Genomic DNA, 19,892 nt, shown 5'->3' on the forward strand with positions numbered 1-19,892 from the left:
TTGGTAACACGAACCGGGACCAAAAGACTACCACGCGTCAGCAGTTCGCAGGCGCTGGGGTTTTTGTTTTTTTTAAGGGGCAGGGGTTTTGCAGGGTTAATTTAGGGGTTTCATATTGTATTAGCTAGCTAATAGAGAGAAATGACATCTCTTTCTCCGTGCTTGGTCGACGCTAGCTACTATACATATAGAGAGAACTCGACACGCTAGCTAGAGTAAGCAAATGAAGGAATCATTAATTACACTAGATCGTCATGACATATACAGAGAGAAGTGACCTCTATTTCTCCGAGAGATTGGTCGAACAACAAGTTTTCGTATATCGACACTACTACATATATACAATATAACATCTCTTACAATCCCTATCTAAAATCCATTTCAATTTCCACATGGCATTCTCCCTTCTCATTTATGACGTGGTCGAGAAAAAAATCACGCCAATTTCTCTTGAATTGCTCAAATGGGATCATGTGGTAGGAGTTCATCCAGCATCTGCCACATCTAATTTAAAGAAGGGGGTCAATACATATATATGAATGAAACTCAACACAAATGATGGTATTAAAATAAAATTTTAAATATTATTGTTCACGTACTTCAAATTGTTTTGCAGAGTAGCCCCGCTGAGAGGTCGCGTTGCAGATGAACTCGCAAACGTAGTATCCACATAAATTATTCGTGCCTTCCTGCCACAAGACCTTTACGAGAAATAGAGTTCAATCAAACTGATAATCAAGCATGATAAATGGTATCGATTAAACAAGAATAAATGGGAGATGAGTGGAACTAGCTAGTACTACTTACTTTCGGGTGTGTAAATCGCAGATCCCTCGGTAGTCCCGGAACTATTCAGGAAGTTGCCGATATGGTGCGGTAATGATTGAATGAACTTACTTCTGGAGCATTGCAATTATGTCCGCATAGTCCTAGGGATCTTTTTGTCTCGAGTCTAAGACAGTTACTACTCCCCGGTCAAGCTTAATATCTAGCAGAATAAAGTGGAAGCTGCGCATGCATGCATAACTCATCAATTACATTATTATAATTAACCTCGAGTAAGCCAAACCGAATATGCACAAGACAGTAACAATCACTTGAAGTAGTACGGAAAGAGTATTTTTCCCATTTGATTTCGATGTAACGATTGTAGAAAGTTGTCCTGAGTATCTTCGACTCTCTTTTTAACCGACCATTCAGTTATGGTATTTGGGTTAATGAACCCAATGTCATAGATTTGTTTTTTTTTTTTGCATTCGACAATCTTCAGGCTGCATAATATAGTGAGGATAATTATAATTATAATTATATATATATGCAATGAAAGAGGTGAGCTATAGAGACTTAATTACATAAGTAATACTTATAGACAGTAGCAAGTCACGAGTTGTTTGTCGAGGGCGTCTTGTTTGTATAACTGGAATAACTCCACAAATTAAACAGGCAACAGATCAGTTCCAACGAGGTCGTGCTCCTCTTTAATTCTCAGCATCAAACTATCCTTCCCAGACTTCCTGCAGCTATCCATGTACCATTCATGCAATCTTCGCATCATCGTTGTTAGAGAAGGATGATCAGGTTTGACGAGAGGCTTCCCATGCTCGTATCTGAAGATCTCTACTGCCTCTAACGTTTCAAACTCTACATCATCGCTCAGGTAATCACCAGCATTGCTACCGGGCAATAGCCCCGGATGATTAGCGACGATATCGCTAGACACCCTAAGCGCGGGGCACGATTGCATCGCCTGTTCGCCGAGCTGGGGAATTGTTTTCCCACTTCTTTGTTGTGCTAATATTGCATCACTGGAAGTACTTCCCGACCGCTGCGCTTCCTTATATGTCCTTTCAATAATGCGCTCATAGTTGGATTGCGGTGGAGGCGGTGCTGGTCGCTTAAGAGCGTCCAGAGTGCGCTCCACTTTCACCGGATCTAACGTTTCCTTCGGAGGTGGAGGTTCCATGCAAAAAAGTCCCTCACTTCGGCAGCACAGATGTCCGCGTTTTCCTTGTCTGTCCTCTCATAGAGTAACTTTTCCGGAGCCTTGAGACATGGACCGTATTTGAATTGCTTCCCGCCTCTGATTGTACTACTAGCCGCCGGAGCGGCGGCGTCTCTCGTCCGCCGTTGCTGACGCGACGGAGTCTGCTGACACGCCGGAGGAGGCGGAGGAGGAGCCGGAGTGCCCTCACGCGCCAGAGGAGGCAGAGTGCTCCGACGTGCCGGAGGAGGCGGAGGTGGAGCTGGAGTGGCCTCACGCGCCGGAGGAGGCGGAGTGCCCTGATCACAGAACCGTACCAGTAGCGCTTGTAAAAAAGAATCGCCACTACTACTTACCACTAGCGCCCGTAAAATAAATGCACTACAGCTAAGATTATAGCAGTAGCATGCCATGCCAAAGAAGCGCTACTACTATAATTCCGACACTGTTCTCCGCAGGCTAGGAATAGTAGCAGCGAGCTCAAGGAAAGCACGCTGCTGCTAAGATGGTTGTAGCAGCGTGTTTTGCGCGGGAACCGCTACTGATAATGAAAAGAAAAGAAAATAAAAACATATACAAAAGTAAATGAAAGTGAAATAAATAGAAAAAATGGAAAGGAAAAAATAAAATGTGAAGGAAAATAAAAGAAAAATAAAAATAAAGGAGAAAGGCATAGCAGCAGCGTACTTTCAGTACAAGCGCTATAGCTAACATATCAGTAGCGCGTTCTGTTAGCCCGCGCTATAGCTATGTTAGCTATAGCTAATGTAGCAGTAGCGCATTTTCGCGAACGCGCTACTGCTATTTTTGACTTAACCGCGCGGTTCTTCTTTCCCTCGGCCACTTCCCCCAACCTCGATCTGCTGTAGCCGCCGTTGTCGCCCTGCATCGCCGTCGGCCGCCGCGCGCTCTCACATCGCCCTCCGCACGCCCGCTGCTGCCCTCGACCCCAACCCCGTCTTCGATGCCGACCCCGACCCCGACCTCCACACCGACCCCGACCCCGATGTCGATGCCGCGTGCCCCTCCCTCGACTGCTCCCTAACTCCGTCGGCGCCCGAGGTGAGCACGCCTACACCTCCTCCTCCTCCTCCCCTACCTCTGCCGAGCTAAGGTTCCTAGGATTCCTATGGTAACATCCATGGAGATGTCATGGTAAGTTTTTTTAGTATTACGACATCTGTGCATCTTTTGCATAAATTCTTCTAAAACTGAACTACATTGCTAACTACGAAGTTATTACTATGTTTTTCAACAGATAATCCCGCAGGAGTGTGTGCCTCATCTGATGTTTCAGAAAGGTCGCCTTGATGTTTTGAATACATGGCCAGGTCATCCTACGAATCACTCCTATTCATATTGGATTTCTAAAACCAATGAAGACATGACAATCAAAGATTGGAAAAAAATATATGGTCACTCGTAGGGAGCTACTTGGAAGCAACATTGTGCGAAGGGAAATAATTGGAGATAGGATAATCTCCATTCTTCATAATGGAGAGTCAGGGCCTATCTTGTTTTATGCTATTTTACCTAAGAGAAGGTACTAGGTCCTATGAGAGAAGTAGGTCCTAGGTACAATGTGTTAATGATGATGAGGAGGAGTTGTGATTATGACTAGTGACCAACTTGCTATATGATGTCTCATTGATGAAAATGATGATCATGAGGAGGTTTTATATGACAATGATGTATTATGATGATAAGTTGTTAATGATTTGATGATGATGATGATATTTATTATATCATTGGGTGAAAGAACCGTATATTAGTTTCAAGTGGATGGACATCCACTTGAAACTAGTCCACGGTTCTTTCATGCCGTGATGTAATAACTTATTATGATCTAAAAAGAATCTCTAAATTGCTACTGTATGAAAACTTGTATAAAGGTGTATCAATACAACATGAAATAAAAAAGAAGTAGAATAAGGAATAATAGTAGTAGCACGGGCTGCCAGAAGCGCTACTAGTAATTACCAGTAGCGCTCTTCCGAGGAAGCACTACTACTAAGTGGATATAGCAGTAGCGCGGGTGGACACAAGCTACTGATAATCTTTAGCAGTAGCGCCTTTTCACAAGCGCGGTTGCCCGCGCTACTGATAGGCCAAAAACACGCGGTACTGCTAGGCTTTTCCCTAGTAGTGTGTGCTGACTCGCCGGAGGAGGAGGAGGAGGAGGCGTCCAATTTGGAAGCTTGATGTACTCCTTCCTCCATAGAAATGTATTCCTTAAATCTGCTCGCAGATGATTCTCCCCTTCACCTGTAGGGAAGTCAAACTCCGGCTCCTCAAATCCCTCCATTATTTCATCCACCGTCACAACAGCATAGCCATGTGGAATCGGATGGCGATGAACAGTACCCTCAGCTTGAGGAGGTATAGTAGAGCCGACCGCCGCCTTCAAAGTCAGGTTCATGAATTTTGTCATTAGCTCGCAATTTTCAGCCTCCGTGATACTATCCGCAGGGTAGCGAGGAGCCGTGAAATCAAGCTGAACGAGCTCCGTGGAAGCCACACAGCTTCTTCGCTAAGATGCTGGGTAGCTTCTGGGGCAGCATCGAAGCAAGGATCTTCGTGCCACTGTGAGATGTTGGCCGGTAGCTCGCTGGCTCTCAAGTTCGTCTAGCGCTGCTATTCTTCCATTGAGCTTCTCCATTTTGCTCTTCCTCTCTCGGCTTCTGTAACCACCGCTGAGATGGTTGGCCGGGAAACCCATGCACCCACGAAATGGAGCCTGGTGTGCCTCGTGTTCCTCCAGGGTGCTCAGGATTCCCGATGACCTCTGTCAGCTTGTCCTTCTCTCTGTCGGGAATGAACGTCCTTTTCTGCGCTGGCCTGATATATTTGTGAAGCTTCTTGATGGGTATTGCAAGTTGCTTGTCCGTCCAAACACACTCCCCTGTCTCTGAGTCCAAAGTTCCCCCAACCCTGAAGAACCAAGTCCTTGCATGGTCTGGCCAATTCAATGTCACTGGTTGGACCCCTTTAGCAAGCAGGTCTTGCTCAACTTTATCCCACAATGGCCGGGCTTTGTAGTAACCACCTGACACCATGTGATGGTGATACTTCTTCTTTGCAACATTTTTCTTGTTTGTCGCTGACCTTTTCAGACCCTTCTCTGATTTCTTGTAGGCCACAAATGTGGGTCATTGATCTCTTATATTCTTGTATCGACTGGTGAATTATGTAGTCTTCCATTTGTAGAGAAACTTTGTGTTCAACTCTCTCTTCCTGTTCCTGAATAGATCAGCCATCTTCTTAAAAGGAAACGCCTTGACCTTTGGCTCTATAACAGGGTTATTCGGATCCTCCTCTGGTGGGAGGCTGAAATTTGTCATTAGCGAGGTCCAAAGATCACCTTTCATTCTATCATGGACATAAGAAACATTAGGGTCGTCATTACTCTTAGTCCACTGATGGATGCTTATCAGGATGTTGTCCATAACAATAGCTCCGCACTGAGATACAAATGTGTCCTTGGTCCACTTGGGAGCAATCGGTTGGCCATCGTCCGCGATTTCTGTGATCGTGAACTTTTCATTCTGGCGCAACCTTTTCTTCGAGCCTTTACGTCTCCAACGTATCTATAATTTTTTATTGATCCATGCTATTATATTATCTGTTTTGGATGTTTAATATGCATTTATATGCTATTTTATTTTATTTTTGGGACTAACTGTAAGTGCTTCTAGTGCCCCTTAGTGATTTTGGTGTATTGAAGACTTATAGGTCAAGGGACTAATATGTTTGTGAGTGTACACAGATTTTATAAGTCGATGAGGAGTTTGATATTTATATTGAAAGTCAACTCCTAAAAATGAATGTCTTCGGCTGAAGACTTTGATTGTCCCGAAGACTTTGAAAGTGAAGAAATTGGTGTGACCTTGAAGACTTGGATATTCATGCGAGGATTATGAAGCGCGGAGACTTTTGTTTTCATAGTTTCGTTTTCTTCTTCGTGAGTCATAGGAAACACCGTACTGTTAAAGGGGGGTCGAGGTAATACTGAGGAAACTGATTTCCAAGTGATGCTCATCTCAAAATCCTACACCTACCCAATCCTTCCAGTGAAGCCATTGGAAATCTCATATCAGTTCAGTCAATTTCTTCAGTGACAGAGACGAAGACTCTGAGGAATTTGTTCTGACTGAGGAGTTAGGAATTCGTCAGTGCGGATTGCCTACACAGTGAGGAACATGATATCCCTAAGGAATTCGAACCTCAAATATCTGACCGTTGCTGTGCTACGTGCCAGCTGTCCCAAAATATCTACCCATCTAACGGTCATATCGTTGAAGGGCATTTATGTCTTATCATGTCAGGCTGCTCCCACTACTGTAATCAGGGATTTTGCCGTCTGCCAGTTCTTTGCCGTCTGCTTGCGGACGGCAAAGAAGATCTTTGCCATCTGCTACCAAACAACAGACGGCAAAGAACTGGCAGACGGCAAAGAAGGTCTTTGCCATCTGTTATTTGTTTGCCGTCTGCTGGCAGATGGCAAAGAATCTTTGCCATCTGTCAGCGAACGGCAAAGAGGTGCCACCGGATGCCAGTATACTGCAATGGTCCAACCCCACTTTTTGCCGTCTGCTCGCGGACGGCAAAGATTCTTTGCCATCTGCTGGCAGACGGCAACGAGGGGGCTATCTTTTTTTTTGCGGGTAAAAAAACCATTGCCCCACCTCCTCTATCCCTATCCCCTCTCTCTCCGCCCCTCTCTCTGCCCCAACCCTCTCTCTCTCCCGCTCGTCTCTCCCTCTCCCTGCCACGAGAAGCTACGCCGGCCGATTCCGGCGAGCTCCGGCGGGATTCGACGACGCCCGCCCCACAGCCGAGAGCCTCCCGACCCCGCCTCCCTCGACCCCGCGCCGCTGCGCCACCTCGCCTCCGCCCGCCCATGCGCGCTGCCACCTCACCATTTCCCCTCACCCTTGTCTCCCTCGCTCAGATCCGCCCGCACCTGCAGCCCTGTCGCCATTTCCCCTTCACCAGCTCCCTCTCGCCGCGCCAAGACGTCTAGGAGCTCCTCCATCGTCGTCTTCTTTGCCCTCGCATAAGGGCTCGAACTAGGAGGCCCCGCACGCTCGCCATCGCCGTCGTCTTCGCCCACGGCCGCCGCATCTCGTCCTCGAGTCTTTCGTGTCCGGCCACCCCGGCGCTCCCTGACCACGTCCACAAGCTCCGTGGTGAGCTCCTATGTCGATTTCCCTCCTTTCCCCCTTTGATATGTCGTTGTAGTCGTCGCCTTGTGCTCGTCCATGGTCGTACACGTGTTGTACGCGCCCCGCTGCTGTAGACTGCTGCTGTCCGCACGCCCGCGACCACCCCAACGCTGCCCGCTGCTGCGCTGCACCCGCGGCCTTGCCTCGCTACGCGCGCGCTCCGCTTGGCCGCGCCTGTCTTCGCCCGGCTGCGCCGGCGCCGCCCCCTGTTGCTACGGCCCTACGCCACCCCTTCCCGTCCCCTACGCTGCGCGCGCCCGCTGCCGTCCGCTAGCATGCTCCCCTGCTGCGCTGCTACTTCTGCTGCTGCAGTTACTGCTTGCATCGCTGTTTGCTGTACTGCTGCTACTAACTACTGTAGATGCATCTAGCTAGCTTTACCAATATTACATCGAGTGACCCCCTGTACTGCCCCTAAACAGCGGCTAAACAAGTTCTAACATACCAATATTACATCGAGTGTGTTTCAGGTAAAAAAACAATATTCTGACCACAACCTTGTACTTTCCTCTTGCATAGCATAAACCACCCTCATGATCAACCTGATTACTTATGCGGCAACCTTCTTACGTAGGCAGCGCGACAATAATTCTTCTTCCTCAAAGCATATATTTTCTCCAAGCGATCAACAAAGTGATTGGTCCATTTGGAAGGTACACAAGTTTCTGATGTTTCTGTATATTATGAGACAGAGGCAGTAGTTGTCAGATCTTCTTTTCGTTCAGTACTTGTTGAGGCTGTCATAATTTTCTTGGAAACTTGTAGGGCAGGGTCGGATGGGCGCGCGCGGCGGAGGTCGGGTGCGGGGCGTCGCTGTCGCCGTCAATGACGCGGTTCGGGATCGCCGCGCGCTTCAACGCCACGTCGTCGGCAGAGGCCGCCGCCGCCAACGCTGCGTCGGGCGTCGTCCACGCGGTGCCGCAGACCGAGCCTGTTGTGTCCGCCGAGTGACTGCACGCCAACCTGAGGGACCCCAATGTGAGGGTATAGCACTTGCCGTTCTGCTGCACCCGCCCTCTGAAATCTCAATGTCAGTTGCACAATTGGTATAGTCTAGATTTAAGACAGGGTACTCATATGGCTGGGGTTCTGCTGCCGTGGCAATTTGGTCAGCGCTGCTACAAGTGATAAATCTGTTTTCTTAACTAGTGATGCTAGCTAGTACGTGAATTGGTATTTTAACTGAAAGAGGATTTTGGTGGGGTTTGTTTTAGCACCAGCAGTAATCTCAAGTTTCTTAAAAACAAATGAAGTGCCTGTATTACAGTATGTGACGAAGGTCAATGCTCCTCGGATAAACCTATTTCCGAAAAGAAAATCTTGCTACTGAAATAATGCTACATTTTGGAGGCCTTTTCTTTCTGGACATTATTGGCATAGTGTCGGGCTCTCATCACTATGAATAATAGAACACATACTACTAGGAGGAATCCATTTAACTATGCTATTCATAGGGTAGTTTTCTTGCTGTTAAAAATGTCCACCGGCATACATTGTATCTTATTGTGCTCTTACTTTTTTGTCTAGGTACTTGATGCCTCTTGGTCAGAAGATGATGGCGAGTTCCTCATTACAATTGAGTTTATATTGTGTAGGTTTCTTCGTCATGATCTGGATTGCCACAGTCATGTTCAAGTCCAATGATATCTTGCGCAAGCAGACTGCTCTCAAGGTTGGTTCTTCATAATAATTTGTCTATCAACGTGCTTCTTCTGCTTCTAGAGGTTAATTAATTGTTCTGCCAAGCAGACTGCTCTCAAGGGCTTGTGCTTATCTTGTGTATCAATGTTCTTGTTCTGCTTCTAGCACTGGGTCTGTCCCTTCTATCGAGGAAGCCGGCTGGCAGACTGCTGCCGTGACTAAATCCCTAACGCTGGGGCCCGTGTTAACTCCATTTGATTGTCAAATTGCTTAGATAACTCAATTTGATTGTCCTCATAGTGTTCTCACATGCTTAGAAGAGTTGTAAACACTATAAATGTTTTGGTACGGATATGTGCTCTAGAATAGTGATTCTGGCATGCTATATTTTTCATTGCGGCGAATGGTATTCTCTTTTCCCACACAGCATGATTTCCCTTTTTGGGGCCTCTCTGCTTCAAATTATTCCATATGATTGTAATATGCGGCCTTGAAAAACTCCTATGGTTTTCTATGATGCACTCAAACATCCTGTCGATCATATTGTATCAAGAGAGGGCATGACATTGCAACCCAGTGATTTTCCTATTTATGAGTTTTTAGGTCATGTGAACCAATTAGGCCCTTGGTCATTCTTGAACTCAATCAGTAACTCATTTGTGGAAAAAACTTGACGATGTGTGTACCTGTGTGTTCTGTTCTATTTTGAAGTGGATAACATTGCCCCGTGTTTCACTTGGAAAGAACTTATGTTTGTTGAATAATATTAATTTATGCACCATTTCTATCTGTTCATAACTCTTAAACTAGCACTGCTCTTCTTAAAATTTCTAATCAGGCTGACTGCTGTTTTGTGCTCCACAGATACAACGGTCTGGCAAGCTGCTATGGTGGTCAAGTGTGTGCTTCCTAGGAAAATAGATATTTAGTTTTAGGTCATTTCTTGTAATTTCAGATATGGAGTGCTTGTCTTTAGTTTTTGTTTTTACTTTGTGAAACTTGCTACCTATGGATGAAACTGTGTAATATTGATGAAACTATGTATATGTATGGATGAAACTTGCTACTATTGGTAACATGTGTTGAATATCCTATATTGGTCATATATATATATATATATATATATATATGTGTGTGTGTGTGTGTGTGTGTGTTTGATTTTCTGTGAAAATGAATGGATATAAGAAGAAATAGAATTAATGCCTATTTGGTCTCTTTGCCATCTACCAGCAGATGGCGAAGAGCCTGCAGTCTTTGCCGTCTGCCAGCACATGGCAAAGAGGCCTCTTGGCCATTAGCTGGAAGACGGCAAAGATCCAGTCTTTGCCATCTGCCCGCAGACGGCAAAGATCCAGTCTTTGCCATCTGCCCGTAGACGGCAAAGAGCCTGTCTTTGCCGTCCGCCAGCATACGGCAAAGAGGCATGACCTTTGCCGTCGCTCTTTCAGCAGGACGTTTTGCCGTCTGCTGGCTGACGGCAAAGGCCTTTGCGTCCGGGATCTGTGCCTTTGCCGTCCGCCATGGAGGACGGCAAAGAAGCTGATTCCAGTAGTGTCCCTAGGATATAACTAGCCGCCCCCTACAACCACTAGCTGGTTGGTTGCTCCGAGAGAAACTAACACTTGTCATTTGAGAGCATCCCATCCTCGAGGACTTTGAGCGAAAATCATGAAGTAAGGAAAACCCAAATCCTAAACCCAAACCTACAAACCCAAAGTGATTGAGGACATCTTACACGCACGAAACGGAGCAGTATGCACGGAGATATGATGCGATGAACAGGAGCATATAATGTAAAATATATGGGACTTAGAGAAATTCGGAGGGAGGGAGAAGTCAACCTAGATCTGGATCGGGCTCGAGGACGCCGGGGTCGGGGCGCACGGCGGCCGGAGCGGAGAGGAAGGGCGCCGGAGAGGGAGGAGGTCGCCGGGTCCGTCGGGGGAGGCGGGCACGGGCGGCGGAGCTCGCCGGGGCGCGGGACGGCGGGAGCTCCGGTGGAGGCGACGCGAGGCGGCGGAAATGTCCGGCGCGGGGAGAACGCGTCCGGCGGCGGAGAGGGAGCGGGTTAGGGTTTGATCTGTGCGAAAAATCCGAGGGGGTTCACTTATTTATAGCTAGAGGGAGTTAGGAGACTCCAAATGGAGTGCGGTTTTCGGCCACACGATCGTGATCGAACGACCAAGAGCATGGAGGGGACTTAGGTGGGTTTTGGGCTGTTAGGAGGGGGGGTTTTCTGTAACACACAAAAGGACTTTGCGGTTACCCGGTTAACCGTTGGAGCATCAAACGACCTCCAAATGGAACGAAACTTGACAGGTGGTCTACCGGTGGTATACCAAGGCCACTTGGCAAACCTCGGTCCATTCCGAAAACGTTTAACACCCGCTCACGAAAAGAAACAAGAGGGGTGCGCCGGTGCACGTGGGAGTGTCGGATTGCAAAACGGACAACGGGGAAAATGCTCAGATGCAAGAGACGAACATGTATGCAAATGCAATGCACATGATGACATGATATGAAATGCATGACATGAACAAAATGCAAAACGAAAAACAAAAACCCGACCACGGAGGGAATATCATAACACATAGTCGAAAATGGCAAGAGTTGGATTTACAATGGTGGAAAGTTACATCCGGGGTGTTACAACACTCCACCACTACGAGAGGATCTCGTCTCGAGATCTAGGACTGAAAGAACTCCGGATATTCGGAACGGAGGTGGTCCTCGCGTTCCCAGGTGGCTTCTCGGTCGGAATGGTGCGACCACTTCACTTTCAGGAATTTGATTGACTTGTTGCGAGTCTTGCGCTCAGTTTCTTCAAGAATAGCAACGGGGTGCTCATGATAAGACAGATCTTCTTGGAGATCAATCTCTTCGAAGTTGATGGTGCGCTCAGGAGTCTTGAAGCACTTGCGAAGCAGTGACACGTGGAACACATCGTGCACGTTCGCGAAGTTGGAGGGAAGCTCAAGTTGATAGGCGAGGTCGCCTCTTTTGCCAATGATCTTGAAAGGACCAACGTATCTAGGGGCAAGCTTCCCTTTGATACCGAAGCGACGAGTGCCTTTCATTGAAGAGACGCGGAGGTAGACATGATCTCCGATCTCGAAAGCCAAATCACGGTGCTTGCTATCATAGTAACTCTTCTGGCGCGATTGCGCGGCTTTGAGATTCTCACGGATGACTTTACACACTTCTTCAGCCTCTGTGATTAAGTCATTGCCAAGAAGTTGGCGTTCACCAGTCTCTAACCAATTGAGAGGAGTATGGCACTTTCTGCTATATAGAATCTCGAATGGGGCCTTGCCCGAACTCGCTTGGAAGCTGTTGTTGTAGGAGAATTCGGCATATGAAAGACAATCTTCCCATTTCAAATTTAGGTCACAAAAATTATAAACTTTCTGTTAGTGCCATTAGTTTTCAAATTTGAATAGTTTAAATTCGAATTCTTTGAAATTTGTGTGAATCACTAGTTTGTGAATAACTATTCTATAAAAACAGATTTTTTTTTAGTGATTCTTTTTCCTACTACTTAATATTACTGTGTTTTATCATTATATTCAATTTGGTAGTTTTTAGGTTATTTTAAATGTTTGTTTTAATGAAAAACTGATTTTGTTATTTTAGTTTGCTATTAAAGTTTTAACAAAAAATCTTTATGAAAATTCTTTTTGCTATTAACGTTTTGAACAAAAAATACTATGATAATTTTAGTTGCATAAATTTTATATAATTTTAGTTTCAAAAATACTAGAGGTTTATAAAATCTTTTTAGTTGATTCCTTTTGCTATTAGAGTTTTATAAAAGCTTTTTAGTTGGTTCTTTTTGCTATTGAGGAATATTATAGTTTTCTTTTAGTTGATCATAACAGAATATTTTATTTTTAGTTCATTCATTTTGCTATTAGTTCATTCTTTGAGCTAAATGACCCTTAAATTGGAAAGCACTACAAATGAATTCTGAAAAGGTTGAAATGGCATGATATCATCATTTCACTCACATAGCATGTGCTAAAAAGTTGAGAGGGTTACACTACTAGGAAAAAGGCTACTACCAGCGCGGGTAAAATGGCTACTAGCAGCGCGGGTACCCGCGCTACTAGTATCACGCTACAGCTAATAGTTAGTAGTAGCGTGGGTGCACCCGCGCTGCTACTAACTTTGTTATTAGTAGCGTGTGTGCCCCCGCGCTACTGCTATTACGAACCCGCGCTACTACTAACGAAATAGTAGTAGCGTGTCTATAATACCAACGCTACTAGTATCCTAAATACTAGTAGCGCGCTGTTTTTTCCCACGCCACTACTAACTTATTAGAAATTAAAAAAATAAAATCAACCAATTCCGTTTTATGCATACAATTCCAGAAAAACACGATAGTGACCACTGCTCTGGCTCCTATTTCATGGTTAACCAGACACTGAAGGCAATAAATGAGCCAAAAACCATCATTATGCATTGCTACGCACGAATGACCACACTAGTAAAAAACAGGACTTTCGTTCAGGCAGGACAAGCCCATTAGTCCCGGTTCAGTCAAGAACCGGGACCCATGGGGGCATTCATCCCGGTTCGTTAGCCCCAGGGGGCCGGCCGGGGCCTCGTGGGCATTGGTCTCGGTTCGTGGGGAACCATTTGTCCCGGTTCTAGGCACGAACGGGGACCAATGGGCCTCGCTCCTGGCCCACAACCACAACCATTGGTACCGGTTCGTGGCTAGAACCGGGACAGAAGGTGGAGCTTTAGTCCCGTTTGTAGCCATGAACCGGGACAAATGAGTTGCCTACATATACCCCATCGCCACGGCAGAGCACTCCACAGCCGGCGAGGGGAGGGCATTTGGGTGCTCTCTAGCTCACCACCTTGCACATGAGGTGTTCGATGAAATGTCTGAGCCACACTAGTTAATCTTTCTCCTCTCGAAACTCGACCTCCGAGCTCCATTTTCCCCGAGATTTGTCTAGGTTTAGCGGTCCATCACGTCCCGTCCCCGTCTTCACTGTCGTCTCGTCGCCGGCACCACCGTGGTGAGCCTCTTGTTCTTATGTTCTTTCTGAAAGAAAAAAATTCTTACTTTAGATAGAGACTTGTCTAATTTTCTTACTTTTATTATTCCTTGTTATTATATAGTGCGATGGTTTTGGTATCCGCCCCCGTCGTCCCTCGTCCTGTCTATGATTCAGATGTGGTATATATTATCTTTTCATAACTATTTGGTTCATTTATTGTTTATGACAATTATGCCGACCAACGTGACATAGATTTTATTTATCTAGGAGGTTGTTGAACCGGAAATTCCAACCGACCCTATTGTCGAGAGGTTAAATTTAATTGAAGAAGAAAACAATTACTTGAAGGAAAAAATAAGAAAAATTGAGGAGGAGATGATATTGGAGTTGCATGTTGCGGATGTTGTCGATGATCACAAGATCAAGATGGATGCAATGCGGTTGAAGATTAAAAAGATTAGAAAATATGCCATTCATACCGAGGCTTGATATCATTATGCAGTTGGATCAGTTGTTACCTTGGTTGCGATTATGATCGCATTTGTTGTTGCATTGAAATGTTTTACATAATTTCAATGTATGGTATAATTAGATGCTCTGGAGAACTATATGTTATTCAATGAGAACTATGTATGTACTTTGGTTTTAATGTGATGATGAACTTCTATTAATTTGGTCACTTATCTGTTTCCTTCATTTGCTTACTAGCTAGCTAGCGTGTCTAGTCCTCTCTATACGTATAGTACGCAGCGTCGACCAAGCACGGAGATAAGAGAGGACACACTTCTCTCTATTAATTAGCTAGCTAACACAAACACCTAAATTAACCCCCCAAAACCCCCAACCCCCCCCCCCCCCGCGTCTTTCAAAAAAAAACAAAAACTCCAGCCACTGAAATGCTGACGCGTGGATGCCTATTGGTCCCGGTCGGTGTCACCAACCGGGACCAAAGGCCGCCGCCGGCGGCTGGGCACATGTTACTTTTCTAGCGACCTGCTCCTCTGGATTGCTGCATTTCAACAAAATTACTTGGCCGGCCGGACGAATTTATCATGACACTAAGAGATGATTAATCCTCTGCTTTTGCAGTAAGTAATTTGGTTATAGCAGCATGCGTGCGCATACATACCTTTTCCAGCCTATGCAGCAGATAGGTTTTAAACTGCCGAACCCCGCGCCTGCTCGAGTTTGGATCCATCTTGTGCACCTTCTCGAATGCAGTAAAACGGCCTTGTGTAACATAATTCAACAAGTCAGTCAGTCAGGTGGAAAACAAAACAGAGGAGCAATGAGCTACATGAACAAAATTTAGTGCTAGCGTGAAAGTGAGGCAACCACATATGCTAAACTAAATTAAGTTTTTCATATGACACATGGTCGGTTACTTAGGCAAAATTTTATATCTAACCCTTATTATAGTTCATCTTATTTTTTGGATTTTCCTAATAGTTTTCTCAAGGGTAATCTTCCTATAGTTAGTGTTATAACTTGTATGGTTGACATGATAAAAAAATTATCATGAATAAACTTCATCTTAGACCAAAAAGCAAAAAAAAGTTGTATGGTTGCCATAATAAAATTGATAACGAAAGGATCATCTTGTTTGGAGCACTACTTAGACGCATGCATGCTGTACTCGTGTAGCCAGGAAAAGGAATTGTTAAACAGCTCATCTAAATTATGAAAAGAGAGGGACCAACAAAGCTAAATAAATGAGCTACTATTTAACAAAACACATCTAAGAATCATACATTCCATGAACCAGCACTGCAATTCAACAACCAACATACCTAAATAAGCTCCGACATAAACGAACATATAATAGCTGTCAAGTTATTTTATCACTTCTATGAGCTGTAAGTTATGTTAAAATTTATAGACATTGAGGACACATAATTAAATACCCAAGGTACTACTAACTACCACATGGACAACAAGGAATTGCAGCTTTAATCATTGAAATAACAGCAGGTCATATATAAAAAGAGAACAGCACTCAAATGAGCTTACCTGATGCTTATGAGTTGATCTTGTCATTAGTACCATCAGACAGGTACGAGAGAGCCCAGCAGGCATCAGTGAGCACCTCCTCATCCTGAGAGTGGATAAGGCGCTGCAGTGCTGAGAGAGCCGGTTTGACCTGCCACACACACAGATCAACTCATAAGCATCATTTTTTACAGCAAGTTCAATCAATGAGACAACTTCCCAGAATTAAACCTGTTCAAAGTTTAGCTGTGGTTTCCCACGGCAGAAGTTGGAGAGTGTCCATGTGGCATTCCTGAGCATTGAGAGCTTGGCATGCTCATTGAGCTGCTGCAACAAAGGGAACAGACCACCACTTCCAAGCACAAGGTCACGGCGCTCCAGCATACATCACGGCCATCCGCAGTCGCCGCTCTGAAAAGCGGCATCAATCAAGCTTTTCTGAAGCGGACTTAGCGCAAAGGCAGGCAGGTTTCTTTCCTTGCACATCAAGGCTAGCACTCCCTAGCCCTGCACAACCACAATACAATCACTCCTCAGATGTTGCCACACACTACTCTAGGGGCAGATTTTGGCTAGACGCAATCAGTCAGTCAGGCCCGATGTACTGCAACCCATATTCATCATCAGGTAAAATCAAAGATAGGCAATGAATTTTATCAGCAGTGATACATGTTTCCCCCCTGACAATGAGAAAATACTACACATTCACAATACACATTGATGGTGTTGAGCAATTGGTACAACAAAAAAGAGAAGAAGTTGAGTTTGCCTAACATCACAAGTTTAACAATTGCAGACAAGGCCTGATGTCAAAACTAGATTCGGATGGTTCCGCTTATAATTAATCTGCTGCACCCATTCCATACCCCGTTCCTGTTCACACAAGGCCTGAAGCACATATATACCTTGGTCGTCTTCCCAGAGGAGATGCGGGCGACGGATACTGCTGCTACCAACTCTGGAGCACCAGCTCGCCATACTGAGGATGGGAACGATGGGCGCGAGGGAGGACGGCACCAGCTCGCTCTCCTCCTCCTTGCCGGAGAAGCCCTACCCCGACTCCGCCGCTCCGGCGCCACGGCCACGCGCAGGATCTCGACGAGCGGGCGCGTGAACCCCGACGGCGCGGGCTCCAGCGGCACCACGTAGTTGCCCGTCGAGTCCGCCGCGGCGAGCACCGCCCTACCCCTCCTCCGCCGCTCCGGCGCCACGGCCACGCGCACGCGGCTACGGCGGGTGCCGCGGGGGAGCGGCGAGGAGGCGAGGGTCCGTGCGAGGGAGGCGGCGGCGGTGGCTTCCATGGGGATCGGAGCAGAGGAAGGTGGGAGCTTGGGGGAGTGTTGCGCGCGGCCCGTGCTCGCCGGAACAGCCGGAGTGGGTGGCGGCGGCGGCGAGGAGATCGTGGGGAGAGCCGGGATGGGGTGGACCGAGGATGAGAGAGAGAGTTTTTTTAGGGACGAGAGAGAGAGAGTGGTGGGGTGGAAGTGGATCGGGCCGGGGTGGATGGTGACATGCTTAGTAATAGCATGGGGTCTTACCTGCGCTATAGCTACTAACTTAGCAATAGCGCAGGTTTTACATCCCTTGTTACTACTATGGCCTGTCTTGGGGGCATGGTGAAGACCACTTAGTAGCGCGGGTTTATACCGCTCGCTACTACTATTAACTTAGTAGTAGCGCGGGTTTTATACGTCTCGCTACTACTAATTAGCAGTAGCGCCTCCTTTTAAACCGCGCTACTGGTAAGCTTCTGTGTATAAGGTTTTCCCTAGTAATGTTACGGCAAAAGCTGGATGCACTTCGTGTACAAAATGGACAATCTCTTTCGAAGTATCAGGGTTTCGGATTCAAACTCATCTGTTACAAAGGGATTTATTTTTTTGAACTTATTTGAACTCCAGACTTTTTGTGTGTTCAAAATGCACCATTCAAAGTCAAATCTACAGGTATGTTTTCCTGGTTATATGAATATGCGAGGTATGATAAACCGCCTTGGCCTTTGACTTTAAGTTGCCAGTATATTTTGGCTTTGATAGCCCTAATTCTAGTTTTTTCCATAATTACATAAGACTATATTATATTTGGGGTCTTACCCGCCCTGGCTTTTGACGTTAAGTCGCCAAGGAATATGTTGTTTAACTTGGTGGAGGACATGCAGAGCTATGTCTTGCATAAATGATTAAGTTCAAACCCATCATCAAAGATTAAAATTGGTGTTTAAAAGGGTTATCAGTTCTTGATTTTTACAAAGTCTATAAGCCGTCAGGTTACATCCTGGAGTACAATGGATGCACATTAAGTTGCCATCGGCTAAGAGCCGCCAGGTTTTCAGACCGGATTATATTATTAAAATCTTTAAATAGCCAAAATGGCTGGATTTTCATTATGATTATTATAACCAATATTGGATGATTGAGGTTTTCAAAAGCCGCTTCAGAGCAATGGCTATTATTTCTTCATCCAAGAGTATCGGTTCACAACAGAGAGAATGATTCAATATTGATATGCAAAGGCTTTCTACAAACATCATTCGGACAATGAATATGGTTTTATTTAGTCTTGAGTCGCTGCAGGCATACGACCCGGCACTTGGGGGCTACATTATTCAAATCAAGATTACATCTTGTATGCAAGTCTCATGTCACTGCAATCATGCACCATGGCACTTGGGGGCTAATGCAAAGTCATTTTAACTCGCCTCATTGAAGACCCGACACATCACATGGTGATGAGCCAGCCCTTGGGGGCTACTAATTGATCTTGTCAAAGTTCAAAATGTGCAGTTTATGATTGGCGATTTGCATGAACAACCCGGATATCTCTAAAGCTGCGAACATTTTAAAGCAAGTCTTAAGCTATCACTACGTTCTCTTTTTAAGACTTGGGGGATATAGGTGATCTGCATATAAGGGAGGAACATCTTCAAATTCTCAGTTTTGAGCAAACCAGTAAGCACCAAGCCGCTATAAGATTGACCCGGTGTCAGCAACAATCATGACCCGGCAACATCTGTTTTATAATCCGGCAATTTGGGTAATCATAAATTGGCAGGATCTACATCTTCAAGCCAGCTGAAAATCAGATGAGTATTTCAAGACCAATACTTTTTTTAAGCATTGGAAGCTGAATCAAATGGATTATTCTTTATAATATTTTTCTGCAAGAAACCAATGTCAGCAAATTGATTTTTAAGCTGGCCTATTGACCCGGACTTTTCAGAAGAAGTACGTGGATTTTTTGCATCGGCAAAGTTTGAACATATTTGTTAAAGGAGATTTGCTATGAGACCATGGACACGTATCAAGAAGGAAATGACAAGGACTAAGGATGATCAGGTGTCGGTTCAAGAAAACTTTTAACCTGGAGCACAACCTGTCAAATCTGTTCTTGTGTTTATTTTGCAGGATCGGTTTAACATGGATGAATCCAAATTAAAATGGGGGCTAATGTCAGGGATATACCCCACGGTATGACCCGGCCGGATAGATGACCCAGTTGGGACTTGGCGTTTCATCGGTAACCCGCCCGAAGGTTGGCGACTCACTAAGTGACCCGCCCGGATCTCTCCATTCACTGATGACCCGCCGGGTCTGGTGACTCATTGGTGACCCGGCAGGCGGGTCAGAGGAGCGACAAGACCCGGTGGCCCAGAAGGCGGTTCATGGAAGGCCGACTCATGTTACGTTAGGCCGGCTTAAGAGGGAAGGCATAAGGAGTATTCCCTTACAAAGGAAGCAATACTAGGATTCCACTTGCGATAGAGTAGTCCTAATCCTGCTAGGACTCCACATGTAACCCGCCCCTCCAACTTATATAAGGAGGGACAGGGCACCCCAAGGGGGACAAGTTTCACAAGTGTAGACACACAAGTCAATAGCTCCCGAGAGAGAGGTAGCAAAAGAGCACCCTTGTAATCGTGAGCATGACCATGATCAATATCAGTGAAGCAGGATGTAGGCTTTTACCTCGACCGTGAGGGGCCGAACCTGGGTAAAACCTCGCGTCTCTCGATTCCGACCAACCCCTCTCAAGCTATCACAT

General features: G+C 45.8%; 1 protein-coding gene and 1 pseudogene across 1 annotated transcript; one reads left to right on the forward strand and one right to left on the reverse strand.

Moving 5' to 3' along the window:
• The window catches only part of LOC123171487 (probable aminodeoxychorismate synthase, chloroplastic), a 37,760-nt pseudogene extending 29,603 nt beyond the window's left edge, over positions 1-8,157 (forward strand).
• A 7,714-nt stretch (positions 8,158-15,871) lies between these two features.
• On the reverse strand, positions 15,872-17,319 carry LOC123170859 (uncharacterized). Its single transcript, XM_044588589.1, has 3 exons — positions 16,757-17,319; positions 16,083-16,358; positions 15,872-16,002 (listed from the first exon to the last, which is right to left on the reverse strand). Exons 1-2 carry the CDS (start codon positions 17,150-17,152, stop codon positions 16,353-16,355), a joined length of 402 nt encoding a protein of 133 aa, XP_044444524.1. The 5' UTR covers positions 17,153-17,319; the 3' UTR covers positions 15,872-16,002; positions 16,083-16,352.
• Positions 17,320-19,892: the final 2,573 nt, after the last annotated feature.

This window comes from Triticum aestivum, chromosome 7D, assembly GCF_018294505.1.
Source record: "Triticum aestivum cultivar Chinese Spring chromosome 7D, IWGSC CS RefSeq v2.1, whole genome shotgun sequence".
Lineage (NCBI taxonomy): Eukaryota > Viridiplantae > Streptophyta > Magnoliopsida > Poales > Poaceae > Triticum > Triticum aestivum.